Source organism: Cupressus sempervirens, chromosome 11 (genome assembly GCF_028749045.1).
Source record: "Cupressus sempervirens isolate cs-2001-9-10 chromosome 11, ASM2874904v1, whole genome shotgun sequence".
In the NCBI taxonomy this organism is placed as follows: domain Eukaryota; kingdom Viridiplantae; phylum Streptophyta; class Pinopsida; order Cupressales; family Cupressaceae; genus Cupressus; species Cupressus sempervirens.
The window spans coordinates 36,105,093-36,128,362 of NC_143128.1; the positions used below are offsets into that span (position 1 = coordinate 36,105,093).

The window sequence follows — 23,270 nt, forward strand, 5'->3', positions numbered from 1 at the left end:
ATTAGATTATAAACCTATGATTTATTGGTGCCACCTCATTTTTATATACATGTGTTCGTATTTTAAGGGTGTATAATAATGATTAAATAAGAGATTTCAATAATAAATCTTTAAAGGTGTGAATTTTATATTTTTAATTTAGATTATTTAAATTTTATTATATTGTTTTCTTAATAGCTCATGCAGTCCCATAATGCAATATGTTATCAAGTCTTCGTATCCTTTTCAAGGTAGTCTTAGGTCATACTTGTCGATTCTAATGACTGGACCAATCAACCATCCCCTTCTGATGATCCCGTTTAGCAATGCTTCCCCTTTCTTCAATCTTTTTCCTACAATCACCCAAGCAAAACATTCTCGCCAAGACATTAATTCAAAGATATATTGATCGTTAATTCCAATCAAACAATTGTCGATCATCTAATGATAGTTATAGGTTGCTTGATTATTTTCATCAACGTCTATAATAACTAACTCGTTATTAGTTGGTACAACGTATATAATTAACTAACTCACTTCACATGATCAAGAAAGAATAATTTGACACAACATCTATAATTAACTAACTTGTTTCACATGATCAGGAAGGAAATAAATTGATACGTCGTCTATAATTTACTAACTTGTTTCACATGATCAGGAAAGAAATAATTTGATACATCTATAATTAACTAACTTGTTTCACATGATCAGGAAAGAAATAATTCGTTAAACCAATGGCTATGAGCAATTTAAAACTTAGGGCAAAATTTGGGATGTAACAAAGTTAATAATGATGCAATGTTGTTTCTCATATATAGTCTATAATGGCTTCATCCCACTATTCCTCTCGTAGATTATACTACAAGACCCTGATCATGCCATAACTTCTTCTTGATTTCTTATAGTTGTTCTAATATGAAGATAAGAAATATGTGCATTTCTCAATTGTGTTCATGGAGATCATCTCACTATTGGACAACTCCATAATGAATGCTTACAAATTATATTGCCACCTTTCTTACATATTACTTATTAGTTCATTAATGATTTCCTTGATAATCCTTCCTCACAATGATATTGGACTTAATTTCTTAATCATTTCTCTCCATATGTAATAAATAATTACTTGACTTATTATTGGGTAAGTAATAATTCCATTAGTATTTACTAATTACTGTCATCAAGGATACTTACTAATTATTTAAGATTATTCTCTTCCTGCTTTGATTATTCTAGGGTCAGCAACCTAATTATTGTCATCGGTCCTTAAACCCTGATAATTCTATAAGATTGGTAGGTCTTAATTCATGTCTTTATGACCCATACCCTTGATCACCACCTCTAGCGGTGCCATATTAGAACAATGATACTTATTAGGTTTCCAATGGATTTTTTGCCAGTCACTAGATATGTTCTAAGCCAATTCCATTTCCCCTATTTGTACTCATCATCAAGGCTATGGCTCGCAAATTATAATTACAATGAGTTATAAGGGATTTAGTCCTTTGGCATCTATGTCTTTCAGAAATATGATCCTTTAGATTCCCATTGTTACATTAATATCCCCAAATATCCTTAGGATACTTTTGCTAGTTCTTCGCTGGAATCCTCTCATATAATTATACGCATCCTTTTTCGTGCATACAGGGTGCTCATTAACGTAGCACTATATGAATGAAGTCAATTACCCATGATCTCTCTCCTTCTGGTTAGTTCGAAGATCATTAACAAGACACGTTGCGACACTAATTAGATGTTGAGAGTCACCTCAAAAGTCGAGCTTCTCATCTAGTCCAAATTCCTGAGGAAGTACAAGGCCAGACTGTTGGCTCGGATGGATTGATTCAGGAGTCATGTTGTGATATTCCTGGTAGCTCACATCCCCGGGATTGTCCAAATATCATAGCCTCTACCCACTCTGGCAAGAAAGGAGTGACCGACAACACAAAAGGCTCTAAAGCTACATCCATATTGGGTTTACAGAAAAAGCCCTTTAAAAAAGGGACCTCAGAAAAATCTACTAAGAGTGGAAGGAAAACGGATCAAGAGGAAGTTAAGATGATGGGTGAGACTTTGGTTGAAGCGGGGTTTGTGAAGCCCATTGATTCCCACTTCTCGCAATCTTCTAAATGATTGTTATTTCATGGAATGTTAGGGGGTTGAACAGCATCCCTAGACAAAAGGTTGTTCGCAGATTGATAGATTCTCACTCTCCAGATGTCTTTTTCATTCAGGAAACTAAACTTTCAGTTCATGAATTAAATAGTTGTGGACCAAAGTTATGGCCCCATGGTAGCTGGCAGGCTGTAGGTGCTCAACGCAGCTCAGGTGGTCTTGCTTGTCTCTGGAATTCTAAGAAGGTAACTCCCTTGTGGTGGGTTACGAGTAGATCCTCCATCTCTTTTATGGCTTCTCACTTTGAGACAGGTGAAAGGTGCTTGTTTTCCAATGTTTATGCTCCTAATGATTTAGTTGGCAAATCTCTTATGTGGTCACATATTAAATTTGTCTGATCTTTAGACCCTTACCTTCCTTGGATTGTTGCTGGAGATTTTAATGTTGTTACTAATCTTGAGGAAAAGAGGGGAGGAATTTCTCAATTGGGTCCCTCTTCTAGTATGCTTAGAGACAACATTAATGCTTTGAACCTTATTGATGTTAAACCCGCTTCTGGCTTATTCACCTGGAACAACAGAAGGAGTGGGATGGAGGCAATCTCTGAAAGGCTTGACAGGTTCCTGGTATCTTGTTTTTGGATGAATATTAAATGGGCTACTAGTTCAGAAATTCTTGATTGGAGAGGCTCTGATCACTGGCCTATCATGCTCTTTGTCACTCCTTTCAAGACTTCTAAGAATCCCTCTTTCAAGTTTCAGCTGATGTGGTTGAGAGATCCTTCCCTTCATGATCTTATGTTATCCTGGTGGTATGAGGGCAGGCCCCCTCATGGAACTTCCATGTACACCTTTGAGAAGAGGCTTCAACATGTGAAGTTCAGGTTGAAATAGTGGAATAAACAGAGTTTTGGAAACCTTCAAAAGCATTTAAGGGGGGCCCAGGCCAGGCTTGAGAGTGTCACTCACCAGATCAGGGACCAAGGAATGTCTCCTAATTTAATGTCTGAAGAATCCTCAACTTTGAGGGAGCTTGAAGAATGGGAGCTTCGGGAGGAAATATTCTGGAAACAAAAGTCTCGGGTGGATTGGTTGCTGGAAGGAGACAGAAACACTGCTTTCTTCCACAACACTGTTAAAGCTCACAGGTTTGGAAATTCTATTACTTCTCTTGTATCTTCTTCTGGAGATCATCTCTCTTCCAAGGAGGCAATTTCTTTAGAAGCCACTAATTACTTTTCTCAGCTCTTCTCTAAAGAGGAACCTGTTTCCTTGGTGGAGACAAGAGCTATTTTAGATTGCATTCCTCATCTTGTGTCTGGCAGTATGAATAGGGATCTGTTAAAACCTGTTATGCTCGAAGAGCTGGAGAAGGTGGTTTTTGGTATGAAGAAAGGTAAAGCCCCAGGCCCAGACGGATTTCCCATTGAATTTTTCCAAGAGTTTTGGGAGATTATTAAATTTGATCTTCTAGAAGTTGTTCAGGAATCATATCAGAATAAACAAATGCTCAAGTCCTTGAATGCTACTTTCCTGACTCTTGTCCCCAAGATTGAGGGAGCTAACAGGTTGGATCAATTCAGACCTATTGCTTTATGCAATGTTACGTACAAAATTATCACAAAATTAATTGCTGAAAGGCTTAAGCCTTTTCTTGCCTCTTTGATTTCCGAGGAACAAGGAGGTTATGTTGGAGGTAGACAGATACTTGATGGAGTGGTTATAGCTTCAAAAGCTATTCATTCTATGGCCACTTCCAAGGAAAAGGTTGTGTTTATTAAGCTGGATTTGGCTAAAGCTTACGACCGAGTTAGTTGGGAGTTTATGGGTCGTGTGCTTCTTGCTTTTGGTTTTGATATGGAGTGGGTGGATTGGGTTCTCAGTTGTGTGAATTCCACGTCCTTTTCAGTCCTTATTAATGGAGAGCCTACTGATCTATTCTCTGCTTCTCGGGGGCTTCGGCAGGGGGATCCTATCTCTCCATATCTGTTTATCATTATGGCAGAGGCTCTGGGCAAATTTATAAAATCTCAAGCAGGAAAGGGGCTGGTTCAAGGGTGGAAGTGGCACAATGACATTCCAACATACACGCACCTCCAATTTATGGATGATACTGCATTGATGGGATTGGCTACCATAAACGAAGCAAGGAACTTCAAAGCGATTTTGGATACTTATTTGAAAGCTTCTGGACAGCAGATTAATGAAGGTAAATCATCTATTTATTTCTTCAATACTCCTCAGTCAATTTAGGTCAGGATTGCTAGAATTCTCAAGTTTCAGGTTACTTCCCTTCCTTTGATTTATCTTGGAGTGTAACTGGCCTTGGGAACTCAGCTGAAAGATTATTGGCAAGGTCTGTTGGACAAATTTCAGAGCAAAGTGAGTCATTGGACTCATAGATGGCTCTCCTCAGCTGGAAGGGTCACCCTCCTCAGGATTGTGATTCAGGCTCTTCCCATTTATAAGTGTCTTGTCCAAACTCCTCCCATTGGAGTTATGAGAGATTTTGATGCTTTGTCGCGACAATTTCTTTGGTCAGGCACTCTCCTCTCTTCTAGATGGAGCTTGGTCAACTGGAACACTGTTTGCCAGCCTAAGATTGCTGGGGGATTAGGCCTTAAATCTATGGCTCTTAGTGTCAAAGCTCTGGCGGCTAAGTTATATTGGAGATGGTGCAAGAATCAAGATCAAGATTGGGCTAAAATTCTGGTCCATAAGTACTTCCCAGGAGAGGATTTTCAGGATATTCCTAGACTGGAACTAAATGGTAAGGGATCCTTTATTTGGGACACTCTTAAAAGAGGTGCTCCTCTCATCAAGGACGGCCTCTTCTGGATATGTAATGAGGGATCGAGTGTGTTATTCTGGCACGAGTCCTAGGATGGCTATCCTCCCATTCTCTCCAGCCATCCACATCTTCAGCCTCTATATCCGATTTTTTCTGCTGCAGGATGGAACAAAGTCGTTCACTTCAAAACTATGAAGAGTTGTGGTCCGATGATTGTTGCTAGTTGGAAAGATCCTCAGGACTGGCCCCCAAGGGGCTCCTCGGAGATTCGAGCAGAGCTGGCCAGTCTTCTCTCTCTTAGGCTGTGTAGTTCTTCTAAGGACAAAGATATCCTGGCTTGGGGTCCTAGCCCTAAAGGTAGTTTCAGTGTTGCCCAGGGGTATGCTTGGCTGGATAGTCAATGTAATGAGATTCAAGAAATTCCCTGGTGGCGAAAGGTTTGGAATAGATTCTCATGGCCTAAATGTAATTTTTTTCTATGGCTAGTTGCTCAAAAAAAGTGTCTTACGTGGGATAACCTCCAGAGAAGAGGGTTTCAAGGTCCTTCGATCTGCCCCCTCTGTAGGATGCATGGAGAAGATGTTTCTCATTTATTCTTCTTATGCCCTCTCTCTAGAGAAATCTGGCATATGTGGTGGGAAGCATGGTGTCATGGATGCATTCAAGCTGAATCTCTTATTGAGTTTTGGGATAGCCTGGGTAGACCCCCTGCGAAAACCTCATTCCTCCAGGTGGCCTGGGCTATTGGACCTTCTTTCATTATTTGGAATCTTTGGTTGGAGCATAATCGTCGGATTTTCTGTAACTCCAGCCCGGGGGTCACTAAATTATGGCAGGTGATCTTGATTAAGCTTCAGGAAACTATCTGTGCTAAATGTGATATGACGGAGCCAGTGGATCCTGATGACTTCAAGATAGTTCAGAATTTGGGATTGGCGGACAAAGAGTTGGGAAGTAGAAGCAGTAAAGGATCTCAACCACTAAAAAGAAGAGTGTGTAGGATAGGGAAATGGAGACCTCCACCAAATGGCGTCCTAAAGATTAACACTGACGGTTCCTCCCGTGGGAATCCTGGACAAGCTGGTGTGGGGGGAATTGGGAGAGATGCAGATGGCAAGGTTTGTTTCATATTCTCTGTTCACAAAGGAGTTCATTCCAATAACGTGATGGAGGCCTTAGCCATTAAGGTGGCTATGGAGCGAGCCTGCTCTCTTGGATGGAGGAGAATAGTGTGTGAATCAGACTCTCAGATTGTTGTGGACATGATAAACAACCACAAAATAGAGGATTGTAACTGGCATATTGCCTCTCTTGTTAGAGAGATTCTTCACTTGAGTAGCTTTGTTGATGAGATTTCCTTTTGTCATATTCCCAGAGAATGGAATGGAGTTGTTGATGTCTTGGCTAAATGGGCTTCGGAGAAAGGTGCTAGTTGGGATATTTCCGATACGAATGATCTTCCTGCTGATTATGTAGGGACTTTTGAGCATTTAGTGGAAAAAGATAGAGCTTAATGGTTTTGGGTAGTGGTTTGATAAATTGGGCCTGAGGCCTTTGTAATTTGGCTTTCACTGAATAAATTTTTACCCCTTTTTTTCAAAAAAAAAAAAAAAGTTGAGCTTCTCAAGAATGTGATCAGGAAGAATATCTCCCATAGAAAATATTTTGGTGATGGTATATGCTCACAGTGCTACTGGCACTATGAAATTCTCCCAATACTCATTCAATGATGGCGAGTATCCCCCTTTAATCCACTCTCTTTCTTTTATAAAACTAGGAAAAATTATACACCCATCATCGGTGCAAGAAAGGAAGCACATCATGACCTTGAACCTCCCTTACTCGTTCACATATATCACTTAAAGTATTATAAAGTCCCATGTAAACTATTTGCATGTCCTTTGGCAATTTCTCGATTTGCAATGGATCCCACCTCTTGAAAGCTTTGTAGAAGAGATTGGCTTGGTGAAGATTTGCATAGGCATCAAAGAGATCATTAATGATTGCAACCAGGATTCCGGATTTTGAGCAATCAATTCTACACTAGTTGTATTGTCGCTCGAACATCATCGCTAAACAAGTCCAGTAAGTTGGTGCTTCTCTCTGACGAGAAAAATCCAACTATGAGAATTTGCAGTCCTTGTAGCATCTTTAACAACACAACAATATCATGTTAATAGATTTCATTCAAAATCTTACTAAAATTTCATATACTTAAAGTAGTTTCTTGCACTTTTGATCAGATTTTCTTGTTAATAGAGAATATAAATTTCTGAACAATAATATTGTCTGCCTTTCAAAATAAATGAGATCTTCCTACCAGGCTTTCTCATTATATGTATGTTTTAATTCACTACTATAACTTGTAAGAGCACTTCTTTATTTTTGTGGGTTTCAAGTTACTCGTTCAATGAATATGTATATGATATGAAGAGGCATGTATCCCGTAGAGATATGTCCCTTCTAAACTCATATTAGTTATCACAAATGATATTTGCTAAATGAATTATCATGATGATATAATTTATATATATGTATATTATATATGAGATATACATATACATATTCAATATATATATATATATATTCTTAATAATTCATTATCAATAACAATGCTCCATGATAATAATATAGAAAGATAGTTATCAAATGTTTAAGGCTGATAGGCAATTCAAACATTTGATTTCATTGATTGGAATTATTTGATTGAAGCTACAATCATTAACAAACAATTTGATCTCAACGTTAAGACATTTAGCAGCCAGGGTTTGTAGAAATCCTTTATCTTGCACAATGTCTTTCCCTAAATGATATTCTTTTAGAGAGATGTGAATAATTTTAAAATTTGTGCGCTTGATGAATCCTCTTATAGTCATCATCCAATGAAAATCACATGATAAAAGCCTGATGAAAAGTCTTCTTATTTAATAATAATAATTTACTGGCTTCGACAAAGCATAACTTAAGTGATAATTGTCTTGTGATGCAAATTGAATATCCTTTTTCTTGTCATAAATCAACACTTGGGTGCCAACTGTTGAAATTAAGAGGATTGCTGCAAATGTAATAGCTTCCAAGGGCAGCGATCTCTCTCTTATTTATATTGTGGAAGAGACATGGAGAGACATGTCCCTTCAAGGGACATGTCTATTCATTATAGATAGATAGAGAGATAGATGGACAGAGAGAGAGAGAGACCAACAGATAGATACAAACAGACAGACAGACAAATACCATTATTTTTTTGTTCCTCCAAATTCAAGAAAAGCTTTATTCAATTAGCTTTCACCATATTATTACTCACAAATTAGAAAGCCAAAATACATTTGTTAGTGAGTAAATTATGTTCGTCTTCGAGATTGTTCAAGTTAACTAGGTGAATAAGAAGCACAAAATATTCATGTACATTGTCAGTTTGAAGACATTTTTTAATTATATTATGTTAAAATCCACAAATGAAATATAAGCCATTTTTTGAAACACAGTTAGCCCCAAAGGCATACCTTGAAAATGGATAGCTTCTGACTGTTAGGTTTTCCCTCAATGACTGAAGACATGAATAAAGGCATTTGACAAGGAGAATTATCTAACAACCAAATTTACAATAACAAAAGTCGATCAACAAGTCAAAGAAGCAAATAAACACAAGCTGCAACAATCTTCAAATAAAATCAAAAAACTGTTCACTCATGCAGTGGACATGAAAAAAAGGCATTCCACAAGGAGAATCGTATAGTAACAAAATCTACCAACGATTCGCAGCAGCAAACAAACACAAGTTGCAGTAGTCTTGAAATAAAAACACCTGTTGAGTCATGCAGTGGCAATCTGGAAAAAGAAACAGTCATTGCAAACTCCAGAGTACAGATGAAATAGAATGATGCCATTTCTGCATCCTGAAAAAAAGTCAAAGTAATTTTCCCACCTTAACTAGAGAAAGAAAAACAAAAAAAGTGAAACCTGCAGGTAAATGTTAGCTTTTCCCTCAGTGAGTGAAGAAATGAATAAAGGTGTTTCACAAGGGAAATTGTATAGCAACAGGATTTACAACCACCAAAAGCTAGCAAAGTCACAGCAGGGAACGAACACAAATTGCAGTGATCTTCAAATTGAAAAACCTGTTCACTCATGCAGTGGCAATCTGGAAAACAAAAGGTCACTTCAAACCCTAGGGCATTGATGGAGTAGAATCATGCCATGACTGCACCTAACAAAAAAGTCAAAATAATTTTCCTGCCACAACTAGAGGGAAAAATGTGAAAATTGCAGGTAAAACAATGTCCAAAATCACAGGTAAGAACCCCACAAAGAATTGATCTTACAAAAAAAATTGTCATTTTGTGAATTTCCTGATTTATGTTTGAATGATCTCGACTTTTTTTTTAAAGTGCCTAGTAAACTTTTTAATGTGATGGGTGACACTAGCACAGCACGCCCTCCCACTCCACATGAAATGCTTTTGACCCAGAGATATGAACCAATAAGGCCACAAATTGGGGGACTTCATCCCCTTATTACAAAGCTGAGACCCGAACCCACAAGCACATTGGATCAGAAGAGGCACGAGACCACGATCACAATGGTCCAGCGAAGGTTTCAACCTAGGGGGGACAACAACACCACCACCACTTAACCAACACACTAAGCGGTGAACACATGATCTTTGACTAATTTAACTTCCATTTTTATCTTAAATTTTAGATAAAGAAAATAACACTATCATTTAGATTTAATTGTGACGGATTTTCATAAAAACTTAAAAATACAGGGTTATATTAGAGAAGCACAAACTATAGGATAAATACGATTCATGGGATGCTTCGAAAACACAGACATAATAGAGGAGCACAAATTAAAGGAAAAAGATAGACAATTCACTGGAAGCTTTCAAAACAAAAATATAATAAATTATCACAAATATATAATCCTTAATTTGTTGTGGCTCATCATATTTCTGTTCAGAGTTAATCTATTTGGTAAGTAATCTAAGAATAAAAATAATTGTTTGGTTGCCATGTGTAAAAAACAGTGACATGTTCATTTACAGACTGCAACAAAAATTCTCAATATCATGCACCAGTGATCTCAAGAACTAGGAAGAAATCTATTCACTTACGTCTTGACAGATCCTTCTCGATTCGCTTTACATGAATGGCTGATCTCAACTCCATGAATGGATCAGTAGTGATCAAAGCAAGCTTGTCTCCTTCTGAGAAGTCCACAGATCTAGCTGGGGAATCAAATTTGAAAGTATATAACTGTGTTCCATTTTCCACTTTCCATAACTTGACAGTCTGATCTGCACTACCAGTTATTAAACATGTAGAATCCCCTGCATTATAAACCCACTTGAGTTAAACATTCAAAATTACATTCTCAATGTGCTCAGAGAAATTATCTATGATTTCACCAAATGTTAAAAAAAACAAGCAATAAACTCATGACAATCATGGAACACTTTTTAACTGCTAATGTGACATAAAAGTTGAGTATACCTGGTCACTTGAGTTTTAATTTTTCATGGCTTATAGTCTTCTTTGAAGCCCATGGTCAGGAACAGGTAATATAAATTGATTGTTAACACAACATAAAAGTACAGAATGCCGCTGATCCATGTTGAGTTTAGAATCAGTCAAGAATCCATAACATAAACTCATGGAGCAAAATTCCTCAAAAAGCAAGGGAGCCATTGTTACATGCAAAGTCTCTCCAATCATGCCAAAGACATTGTTATATGAAAAGCCTCTCCAATTAGGTAAGAATTCGACATTTGGAGAATGATTGATAAGACCAAAACCTTTCTTGTATACTACACTGCCTGCTTAATTCGACGACAAAATTGAAGTACAGAAAATTTTTCTAAATATGAACTTTTGCATCAAACTGACAAATTTGACATCCCAGACTCCACAAAACTTACACGAAGAATGATGGATGACTGACAAACCCTCACCTATATAGACATCTTAGTTTATGTTACTGATTTGTTGCTGTAACCTAGCGGATCCAGAACCTGGTCCAGTGAGAGGGGAGGTACAGCCAGGGTTTGCATATTGACCTATGGATTTGTCCCAGATGTACCTGAAAAAATCATGAAGAACCTATACATATTTTTGTAGTAGTAGCCACAGCAAACCCAGCAAAAAGTGACGATTTTGTTTTTTTGCTTTCTATTGTTTAAGATATTTGACTCTGACTTGTGTACATCCCGATCACCCATTGCCTTCCTGATCACAAAATTTACTCACTTGACCATGGCAAAATAGACCTGTGGGGAAGAATTCACAGTGGGAGAGGGTTCAGCTTGCATGTAGACTCTGACAAAAGTGGACTGGACACAGTAAGCCAATTGCATTTCAATCGATGTGAACCAGTTTGAGAACTGGATAGAGCCAAAAAGCAACCTTCAGTAATCTTTTGTTGCATGTGGTGAGTGATGCGGGTAACTTTTTACTAGGAGATGAAAAAATTATCATTTAACACATTAAATATACTTACAAATGTACAGGTGAAGGCCTGTAAACCTTTCTGGCCACTGCGATTCATGATATTTTTTGCTTTAAAATTTAAAAATATGTTTAGATTGTATTTGTTTGTGTAGTTTATATACCATGGGTAAGACTAAATATAAACACATTAAGAGAATAGCACTCATTTATTAAGTAGGAGAAGGAAGACGCATACATTGGATGCACCGACCACATCCTCATTCAGTATTCACAATTAGAATGCTTTACAAATTTTTCAGTTATATATAAGAGAATGCATTTTAGTCTAAGTTTAGACTTTATTCCTTTTTTTAGGCATTTTTTGCTATTATGCTTTTAAGTTTTTAGCAGTTTACTATTTAAAAGCCAAGCCTATCTGTAGCTGCAGTTTTAATTTCAGCTTAAGTGCAAAAACTAAGAAAAGTTCAGTTTATATATGGAGTTTGATTCAAGAGAGGTAAAGTGCACTTCCAGTATCTAGCCACCTTTGTCTATAGAAGAAATGCAGGGATGTGGATGATTTATTAATTCCAGCTTTGCACTAGTGCAGTGTTTTATTTTAAGATTTAATGAGAAACTAGATGAAAAAGCGACTGTCCACTATTCTGAATGTTCTATTAATGCTTCATAGTTTCAGTTATGATGGATGTGCAAATTCTGGTAATTCAGAATCGGTAATTTTATTATTTAAGCATTTAGGGTTTAAATTTCTGCATACCATGATCTGAAAAGTTAACTTTTCCACCCTCTATGAGTGGGTTCTTGGTCAATGAATTGGTGACCCCTCTTTCTGAGGACTTCTCATTTAATATTTCAAAGACCTTCTCCCCTTACAGCAGTTCTCCCTTCCATCTCTATAAAATATTAGGCCTAAAGTTTCCTTGCTGTAGCATAAACCTCTTCTGCAGCTATGAAAAACCTCGACCATAAACCAGATTACCACTAGTTCAAGCTCCTCAAATTAGAGACGAGCAGTCTAAAAAGGAAAAGCTTGATGCTGGTCACCTCCGCACATCCTTTTCTGCCTATAAAAACAGTGAAATTCAAAAACCTTAAGTGCAACTTTTGTTGAAGCAAGTGTAGAGGTTTGATTAAGGTGATCATACTTGGTCCCTGACCAGATCATGGATATGCAAAACACGTTTGGCATTGCCCAAGGATAAAACTGCTCCAGTATGCTTTCCAATTCTTCAACTTTCTTCCTTTTATATAAGAACACTCTACCATTGAGAGAACTATTGTGCTCTGGGGATTGAAGTAGCTGTCATACTTACAATATCATGGACTGCCTCTGCTCCCTGGTGCATAGAAAGAAGAAGATAGCAGCCTAAATAAAAAAGAAACTAACTACTGAGACAATGAGACCAGTCCCTTCTGCTATACTCCCTCTTCAGGTGATGGAATGGGGAAAAGATCATTGTTTGAAAAAAAAATAAAATGAAGTGAATGATGAAAAATGCAAGCTTAGAGGTTTTGATATGACTATTTAACAGTAAAACAATCAGCTTCTGTTAGCTGATGTAATGTGCTGACCCTGCATGCCGCCCACTCAAACTGCAATATCATACTCCTTTTTAGACTTTGATACTTGAAACTAATGGAAAGATATTAAAGATAATTTTGTTATATGACTTAGATAACTGAAAAGTGTAATGGTTGATCTTTGTTTTCTGATTTCTGTGAATCTCTATTCTAAATTATGAAGAATGAGAGTGGAATTAATAGACAAGTGTACTCTTGATAAGTCGCATAATATTCTTAATAGTTCATAGGTGATACTTGTAAATACATCTGTAAACAAAATTGGTATGGTGGACGTTAATTATAGCTGTGATAGAGATCTTTGCCTCTCATATTGCCATATGATATGTCTTAATTTTGGCTTATGTTGAATTTGAGATGATGCCTTGTATTGCATCAGCAAATAGAGAATAGATTTATGGTGATATTTTCGTCATATTCATTTATATCTTTCTTATAACCAAGTGAGCATAACTCAGCATCGAAGGTGTGCTAGGCGTCTCACCCTAAATATCTGACATTTTATTATATGAAGAGACATGCAACATGCGAAGAGACATGCTTTTGGAAATATGAAGATACTTATATTTGGAAAATGAAAAGACTCTTGGTCATGATTTGAAGAGTATCTCAATTAAAGATATATATGATTGCTTTGTGTGATGAGTGTGGTGTTCAGTTGAAAGCGGTGTACTCGGACCTCTATTATTTAATAAAAGAGATTTTTTTTTGTGTGGCTGGGTTTTTCCCCTCAAGTTGGACGGTTTTCCCAGCAAAAATTGTTGTGTTTTATTGTTCTTCATTTTGTTTAAAGTTGTTTATCTTTATTTCTGAACATAACTTTAACATGGTATCAGAGCCGGTTAGATAACAGCAAATAAGGGAGTTTGTCTTGTTCTCTAGTTTGTGTATCTGTTGCACATTTCATAAGTATTTTGTAAGCAATTTCTATGTATTGAATATTAGTAACTGCAATAGAAATCTTTTACCTCTGATGAGATGCTGAGAACTTATGATAGAGATGTGTGGACAGCATATTTGTTTGGTGCTGATTCGATTGCGCATATTCATTGCATATTTCTGATCATCTGGTTTAGATGTGCTCGAACCGTGTATAGTATTCCTGGCTTTCGTTCTTCTTAATCAATTTTGTGTGATGGCAGAAGATTGTAATGATTCTTTAATGGTCATCTTAGCTGGTCTTTAGTTTATTAAGTTAATTAAAAATTTCTATTTTCGTCTTTAGTTCAAATTTATTTCTTTTAGAAACACTGTCTTTGTAAATCTATAAAAGGAGCTTTTATCTCCTTTGTATAATACAACTACAACAACATCAATTTACCAAAATGTGCTATCAAAGCAGGTTGATAGGAAATCATAAAATTTGGCAAATTTTTAAGAAAAATTTGAGCCTTTTTTAACCTAGAATTTTCTGCAGAATTTTCTTCTTCAACTTTTAAAATAAAAATTGTTAGAAATGTTTTATGAAATTTGTGGTTTGTCTTCAAAGATTTTTTTCTGAAAATTGCAAATCTGGTTGTGGATTTGATTACGCTATTACTTGGTTTCAGCAAAAGTTTTTGATTTTCGAAAGTTGCATGTACTTGCATGTGCTTTTTGTGAGTTGCAAGATCTTGCATGTGATGTTTTACCACGCGAAGTCTAGTGCTTTGTTGCTGAAGGTTTCTTTAATGGGTTTTAATAAAAATTTCCTTAAAAATTCTAATGGGTTTTCATAATTTTTTCCTCTAAAAAATTTATGATGGGTTTTTATTTTTCCCCCCTTATATTATGGCTGGGTTCTTATACATTTTCCTCAAAAATTATCTAGAAAAAATTATCTAGTGGGTTTATAATTTTTTCATTAAAATACATTTGGCAAGTTTTTAATTTTTTCCTCAGCAATTATCTATTGGGTTTTACCATTTTTCCCTCAAAAATGATGCTTTGTATGTTGATCCATGTCTCTGATTCTGTTGTCTGGTTTTGATCGAATTTTCACCTCAAAAATTGTGTCTAGTTTTTCCAATTTCACTGCTAAAAAATTGTGGCTTTATTGCAAAATATTTTGAATCATCATGCTCATATGCAAATTTTGGAGGGTTTGTCAAATTTCCCGCAAAATTGTTCTAGTTGTTCTTAGCATTTGTCTGTCTTCTAGAAGATGTCTGTTATCCAACATCACATTAGAGTTTTTTGATGATTTCTAGTCAAATGTTTCAGAGATTCTGGAGGGTTAGTGGCAAACTCAACTCAAGGCAAAGTCAGGGAAAGGCTCTTCCCTCTTTTTGCAAAGCTTTCTGAAGAGGGAAGCACCCTTCTTTGTTCTTTCTTGAACAAATTTTGGCTTTTTGGTCATTAACATTTTGCAGATCTAGGGAGGGTCACAGCAATAGCAGAATGTTTTGAAGAATTTGTTATCAAAAGGCGATAGTTAGGCAATGACCATTAAGGGAGAATCTTAGAAGATTGTAACGTTTCTTTAATGGTCATCTTAAGTAGTATTTAGTTTATTAAGTCAATTTCTATTTTCGTCTTTAGTTCACAATTGAATCTTTTCGAAATATTGTCTTTGTACATCTGTATAAGGAGCTTTCATCTCCTTTGTTTAATACAGCTACAACATAGATTTACCATAACACTTTCTACTACCTCCTTGCAGTTAAAGATTTATTTGGCATTATATATGATGACATGGCATCACATTCGACCATGGCTAATTGGTAGCCTTCATCAGAATTTAATATCAACGATTTATTTTCTCAAGTAGTTGTTTATTTATTGGCTACCGCTGTTCTTTATAATCTACAATTATTCATTACGGTCGCGTTTTTGTATCATCAAGCCCTTTGAATGGTCGGGCTTCTTTTGTATGGTTAGGTCGATGATTATTCATCCTCTTCCATTAATCCTATTTACCAGCTGCTGCTTTTCTATTCATTAACCACTAGCAATTACAAGATTGAATTTCCAGGTTATGCAATGTTAATTATAATCTTTAGGTAATTTTTCAAGTGTGCGAAGTTAGACGTATTTGGAAAGTTATCATTTTCTATTATGAGAGTTCCGTTGTGCAAAGACTATTGTGTATTTATCCATATATGTGTGTGTGCTAAGATCCTTCTCAAGGAATATTAGACTACAAAGAGATAAGTATTCTACGATTATACCTTTGAATATTGATCATGAATTTTTATTCAATCACTATTGATAGTGTTTATTTTTAGTATTGATCTCTATATTTCTCTTCGCAATAGGTTGATTCTATCAATTATTATTAATCTCAATTGGTTGAGGACGGATCAAGAAGCAACTGGATGATGAGAGATTACATGCCAAGTCCTACAGGCCGAAGAAATGAACATGAAGACACTACTTGCAGCCATGGGATTGTATTGGTTACTTGACTTCATTAAAGAGGAAGAATCTATTCAGATTATCTTTAGAGGAAGAAATGACATTCAAAGGGAAACTATTCAGCTGCATAAATAAGATTTAGAGGGAGTTTGTATAACAGAGGGAGAATGCCTAGTTTTTTGCAAGCTTGTATGGCAATGTGAGTGCTAAAGCTCCCTATTTGATCAACTTGAAATTAGCACTCTTTTGTGATAATCAAAGCAATAAGAATGCCGCCCCTACTGAGAAGGAGTCCCTATTGAGAGAGAACCTTAGTCATTCTTATACATGATAATGAGTTCTTCTCTGTGAGAGAAGTTCAAGGTAAAATTCATTGTTCCACTTTTTGCAAGTAAAATTGATGGATCCACCCTCTACGAGTAGGCAAGATGGAAATGCATTCTTCCCTGAGATAAGTCTAGAGTGAAAGCCCTCGCTCCATCCTCTGTGAGTAGGTATGGTGGATCCACCCTCTACAAGTAGGCATGGTGGAAGTCATGTACGTGACCCCATGACTTTAATCTTATGCATTTATGGTTCACCCTCTCGAAGTAGTTATAGTGAATAGTGTTATGCTAAGATAACAATGTTTTATTGAGAAACTTTGTAGTGAGAATTTTTTATTGACATTTTTTATTGCAGTTATGTGTCCTTGTCATACTAAAGATCACTCTTGCTAAGAGGGAGTGTTGAAGATTATAGCTATGATAGAGATCTTTACCTCTGATATTGCCATATGATATATCTTCATTTTGGCTTCTATTAAATTTGAGCTAATGCAATATATTGTGCCAACAGCTAGAGAAGATATTTATGGTGATATATCTGCCATATTCATTAGTATATTTCCTATAAGCAAGTGAATGTGATTCGGCATCCAAGGTGTGCTAGGTGTCTCACCCTAAATATCGGACATTTTACTATATGAAGTGAAATGCGACATGCAAAGAGAATGCTTTTGAAAATATAAAGAGACTTGCATTTGGAAAATGAAAACACTTTTCGGTTATAATATGAAGAGTCTCAATTCAAGATATATATGATTGCTTTGTGTGATGAGCGGGTGTTCAATTGAAAGCATTATACTCAGACCTCTATTATTTAATAAACGAGATATCTTTTAGCATGGCTGGATTTTTCCCCTCAAGTTGGAGGGTTTTCTCAGGATAAATTGATGTGTCTTAATGTTCTTCATTTTGTTTATAGTTGTTTATCTTTATTCCTGGGCATAACTTTAACATTGAATTAAAGCAGGTTAGATATTAGCAAATAAGGGAGTTTCTCTTGTTCTCTAGTTTGTGTATCTGTTGCAGATTGCATGAGTACTTTGTAGGCAGTCTGTATGTGTTGAATATTAGTAGCTACGATAGAAATCTTTTAGCTCTGATGAGATGATGAGAACTTATGATAAGGATGTCTGGACAGCGTATTTGTTTGGAACTGATTTGATTGCTCATATTCACTGCATATTTTTTATCGTCTAGTTTAGTTGTGCTCGAACAATGGATGGTATTCCTAGCTTTCGTTCTTGTTAATCAATCTTATGCGATGACCTTTCTACTGCATCCTTGCATTCAAAGTATTTGTTTTGGTGCTATATATGTGATGACTTGGCATTACGTCCAATCATGGATATCTGACAAATTTTAACAGAATTTAATATCAAAGATTCAGTTTCTGAAGTAGTTGTTTATGTATTGACCACTGTTGTTCTTTATGATCTAAGGTTATTCATTATGGTCACGTCTTTGTATCATCAGGTCCTTTGAATGGTTGAGCATCTTTTGTATGGTTAGGCCAATGATTATTCATCCTCTTCCATTAATTCTATTTATCAGGCTGCCACTTTTCTATTCAATAACCATCAGCAGTTACAAGATTGGATTTATGGGTTATGCAACATTTATTATAATCTTCGGGTGATTTTTCCACATTGTGTGAAGTTAGGCGTATTTGGAGTGTTATCATTTTCTATTCTGAGAATTCAATTGTGCAAAGATTATTGTGTATTGTTCCATATTTGTGCGTGTGCTATTATCCTTCTCAAGAGATAAGTATTCTATGATTATAGCTTTGAATGTTGATCATGATTTTTTGTTATATCACTGGGAATTATGATTATAGTTTTGAATGTTGATCATGATTTTTTGTTATATGACTGGGAATAGTGTTACATTTTTAGCATTGATCTCTATATTTCACTTTGTGATAGGTTGATTCTATGAATTATTATTAATCTCTCTTGGTTGCAGGATGGATCAAGAAGCAACAAGATGATGAGAGATAGCATGCAAATTCAGGCTGAAGAAATGAGCATAAGGACACTGCTTACAGCCATGGGACTGAATCAGATACCTAACTTCATTAAAGAGGAAGAAACTATTTAGATTATCTTTATAGGAAAAAATGACATTCGAAGGGAGACTATTCAGCTACAGAAATCAGATTCAGGGGGAGCTTGCATGACAAAGGGAGAATGTCTAATTCTTTGCAAGCTTGTGTGTTAGTGTGATTACTAAAGCTCCCTATTTGGTCAACTTGAAAAAAGCGCTCTTATTGTGATAATCAACGCATTGAGAATGTTGCCGTTGTTGAGAGGGAGTCTTCGTTGAGAGAGAATCTCAGTCATTTTTATACATGTTGTTAATTAGTTCGAGGTGAAATCCATTGTCTCACCCTCTGCGAGTAGGTATAGTGGATCCACCATCTATAAGTAGGCATGGTGGAATGCATTCTTCTCTAAGAGAAGTCCGACGTGAAAGCCCTCGTTCCACCTTTTGCATGTAGGCATGGTGGAAACACATTCTTCTCCAGGAGAAGTCTGAGGTGAAAGCCCTTGTTCCACCCCCAACGAGTAGGTATGGTGGATCCACCCTCTGCAAATAGGGATGTTGGAAGTCATATATATGACTCGTGACTTTAATCTTATGCTTTTATGGTCCACCCTCTAGAAGTAGCTATGGTAATTAGTGTTATGTTGAGATAGCAATGTTTTATTGAGAAAATAGGAGATGAGAATTTTTTACTAAAATTTTTTATTGCAGCTATGTGTGCCTTCCTAAAGATCTCTCTTGCTAAGAGGCAGTGTTGAAGATTGTAGTTATGATAGAGATCTTTACCTTTGATATTACCATATGATATGTCTTCATTCTAGCTTCTATTAAATTTGAGATAATGCAATATATTGCACCAACAGCTAGAGAAGATATTTATGGTGATATATCTGCCATATTCATTTGCATATTTCCTATAACCAAGTGAACACGACTCGGCATCCAAGGTGTGCTAGGTGTCTCGCCCTAAATATCTGACATTTTATTATATGAAGAAACATGCTTCAAAAATATGAAGAGACTCACATTTGGAAAATGAAGACACTTTTGGTTATAATATGAAGAGTCTCAATTCAGATATATATGAGTGTTTTGTGTGATGTGTGGGCATTCAATTGAAAGCATTGTACTCGAACCTCTATTATTTAATAAAAGAGATATTTTCTTATGTGGTTGGGTTTTTCCCCTCATGTTGAGAGGGTTTTCCTAGGATAAATTGTTGTGTCTTACTGTTCTTCATTTTGTTTCTTGTCATTTATCTTTATTTATGGGCATAACTTTAACAGTGGAGGGGTGAAGCACGACATGGTTGTCCAGTGAATCAATTACCTGGATCATCTATTGCATATTGAACACAAAATCATTCATGCAAGATGAAACGTGGTAAGGGTCTGAGACCGTTAAAATTTTCTGCCTGATCTTTTCTCTGTCCTTGTCTTGTTTACTATAGCAATAGCCTAGCCACAAGTAGGCAAGCCAATAAGAATGTAAAAACCAGAGTGAAAATTTTCTGGTGTTGGAAAATTTGTTGATGGAAGCTAAATTCGTTTTTTGCTTGGATTGAGTTTCAGGAAAGCGAAAATGGGAATCAAACTGAAAATGGAAATGGCACATTAATAATTTCATATTCATTATATTAATATATTATAATCTAGTGCTCTGATCAATATCTAGTGCTCTTGATCACTTCTATTTTCATTAAGCAATTATAATCTTCTGCATCCTTGGCTTCCCCTCTAATTGAGCCTGCATATAAGACAGATATTCTCTCCCATGAGACTGCAATGCCTGAGAATAAATGAAAGCAAGAGAGAAGAACAAGGGACTTTGTGTGTTGCTCTGGTTGAATTATATGCATCATGGAAACAGTCTGTACTAACATTTTAAATATGAAATAATTTGAATTCTGATAAAAAATTATGAGACTAAGACCTCAGTGAAGCTAATGCTTTCACACATTTTGAGCATTCTTTTTGAATGATATCTTCGTCCATCTTCTTACATAACTAAACCACAGAATTCAATTCAATTGGTAACAAGAAGTTTTTTAAAATTTGATGGTAACTGTGACGAGTGGCTCTGAGTTGCTATACACGCATTTTGAGAATGAAGCCTCATACTGTTACCTGTCCCTGCATTTTGAGCTTGAGAGAATCTTTGTATGCTGATTAGTGTGCATTGAAATCTTGGCCCAGCTTGATGAGAAGCCATTCATCATTTTTAAATTACCTTACCCTAATTTGACAGCATATCTCAAGGAATGCAAGATCCTGAACCAAGTTATCCTCACCCCAAAAATGTAAGTAAAATCATGCAACAGGAGCTCATAAACATATTACAGAATTATCAATGTTAGGAAGCCTATCCTGTAACCTTGGTGCATCTCTATGGTAAAATTGAACAGACAGGTCCCCCAAATACCTAAGCTGTCAAAAGACCTAAAACAGAACCCAAAGTTCATATTGTGGATTCGGAAGTTGAAGAAGAGACGTCCCATAGATCCTCTAGGATTGCTGCCAAACCTAGGATAAAGGAAAAGGTGGTTAGAGAAACTTATGAGATGGAGAATGAGACCACCAAGACTGAGAGCAATACTAGGTCGGAGTCGGACACCCAGAATAGTAGCAGCTACACCCATGTTTCTACAAGCATCAAAATGGAAGACCTTAATGAGACCCACGAAAAACAAGAGGAAGATACAAGGAGGTCTCCCCAGTTAAAATTGCTTCCCCTTCTCGCTCACTACTAGACAAAGGTAAAAATGTGATTGCAGGGCAAGATACTGCAGTGGTGGCTAAGACACAGGGAGATGGCAGATGTGAGTTGTGTTCCACTAACAGGAAGGAGATGAAAAAGATGAAACAGCAGCCACAGATTATGGTCAAAAGCTTCAACAAACTGGTGCACTTTGTTGTCTAAAACATGCATTCTTCCGTGTCCACACTCTGCATTTTGTAGCAGGAAAGGAAGGGAAACCAGGATCAAGGAGATGGCACCACTAAGGAACTTAAAAAGTGTTTTGCAGATGGTTGGACTAAGGTGTTGCTGTCCAGACCTAGGGAGTGAAAGAAGTGTTGATACTTGCTCCTGATTTTGAGTTATGGATGACATGGAGGTCCCATTTCCAGTGATGAAACGGGAATAGTTTTATTTTGATTAATAGTATTAGGAAGACTTTCAGGATTGTGGTTTACTGTTTATGCTCTACGTAGTAGTTTAAAACTTTATATTAACTTTTTTAGAGATGTTTATATCACAAAAACTCTGATATGTTTATATTTAATTGTAGTACTTTGCTTAGTAGTTACAGTATAATTATGTTACTTGTTAACTACTACTACTATAGATGGGATAAGAGGTCTTTTGAAGGTAGAAGAGGAGTTAGTATATGTTTCCCTCTCCTACTTTTGTTAATGTTTTTCAATTAGTGAGGACTCGTTGATCTGGTTTCTGATCAGTGTTTGCCAGTAGATTTCTAGCTGTCAATGTGATGTTGATGCAGGTCTGTAGTTTCGGTGGCAGATTCTGTTTGTATTTGGGTCAGCCCCCTTATTTTGGCTTCTTGTTTAATCACTTAATTTTATTTCAAATATAGTGACCCTCCAGTTATATTTTTTCAAAAAATAAAGTAAAATTAACGTTGAAACATCAACCCGAAAAGCCCGTGTATTTGTGCTTAGCTAGCTAAATATGTAGATAGGCATTCTTTATAAATCACTGGCGCGTCTTGATCATGGATTAAGAAGCCTGGTCACATTTCTGCAGCACAAGGTGTTTTAATTCTAAAATCATAGTTTCAAAATCTGAGAAAATCAGGAGCCCTAGAAATAGAAACGAGATAAACGAAGAAGGGAAAGACTTACTTGAGACATCGCAGCACCAAACTGCACCATTGTGACCCTGATACGTCCCAAGGCGTTCGCCATTGTGGGCATACCAAACAGTTGGCGTGTGATCCTTCGCGCAAGAGAACAACAAATCCCCATCTCTATTGTATTTGAGAAACGTCAAAGGCCTTTCGTGCCCCTTCAATAAAATCGGCCTCATCTCAGTAGCTGTTCAAATGAAAAGGAAAAACTATCATTCGTGCCCCAGCTATTTACCTTGTGTTGAAAAAATAACTAAGTAAGAAAAACACGCAGAGATTGCAACCTCTCTTAACAGAAACTCGGCGGCGAAGGTTGTGACGGGCAAAACGCGTTTTGTTGCAGTTGCAGGGAGTTCTCTGTTTCAAATGATGCCCAAAAATTTTGGCCATCGCATAGTCTAAATTATATATTACATTTTGATCTGATTTTTTTATTGTTTTATTTCATTCAATTATTTAAAATTTGGTCTTTCTAAAAAAAATTATTAAAAAAGTTGGGGTGATAGAGGACATAGTACTAAGTAGCAATTGCATTTAAAGAGGTGAAGGGTAGGATCAATTATAGGACCGTTTTGTATGTGCAACGATGAAGATTTTACCAAAAAAGAATGTCCACTTACAAACTAATAGGCTTTGAGACCACATTATAGAATATAAAACCGTTTTGTATGTGCAACGATGAAGATTTTACCAAAAAAGAATGTCCACTTACAAACTAATAGGCTTTGAGACCACATTATAGAATATAAAGAAGACTTCAGGGATAGAAATTATAAA

At 36.3% G+C, this 23,270-nt stretch overlaps 1 protein-coding gene across 2 annotated transcripts in view; it reads right to left on the minus strand.

Annotated features, from left to right (window-relative positions):
- The window catches only part of LOC149528131 (eukaryotic translation initiation factor 3 subunit I-like), a 108,802-nt gene extending 85,934 nt beyond the window's left edge, over nucleotides 1-22,868 (minus strand). Inside the window, exons 1-3 of one of the 2 annotated variants that reach the window (XM_089808522.1) lie at nucleotides 22,788-22,868; nucleotides 22,489-22,680; nucleotides 10,004-10,219 (exon numbers count right to left, since the gene is read on the minus strand). In XM_089808522.1, coding sequence (XP_089664648.1) covers nucleotides 10,004-10,219; nucleotides 22,489-22,672 — 400 coding nt within the window. In that variant the 5' untranslated portion in view covers nucleotides 22,673-22,680; nucleotides 22,788-22,868. Of the gene's footprint in view, nucleotides 1-10,003; nucleotides 10,220-22,488; nucleotides 22,681-22,777 lie in introns of both variants that reach the window. The other variant, XM_089808521.1, reaches the window with a different exon arrangement.
- Nucleotides 22,869-23,270: the final 402 nt, after the last annotated feature.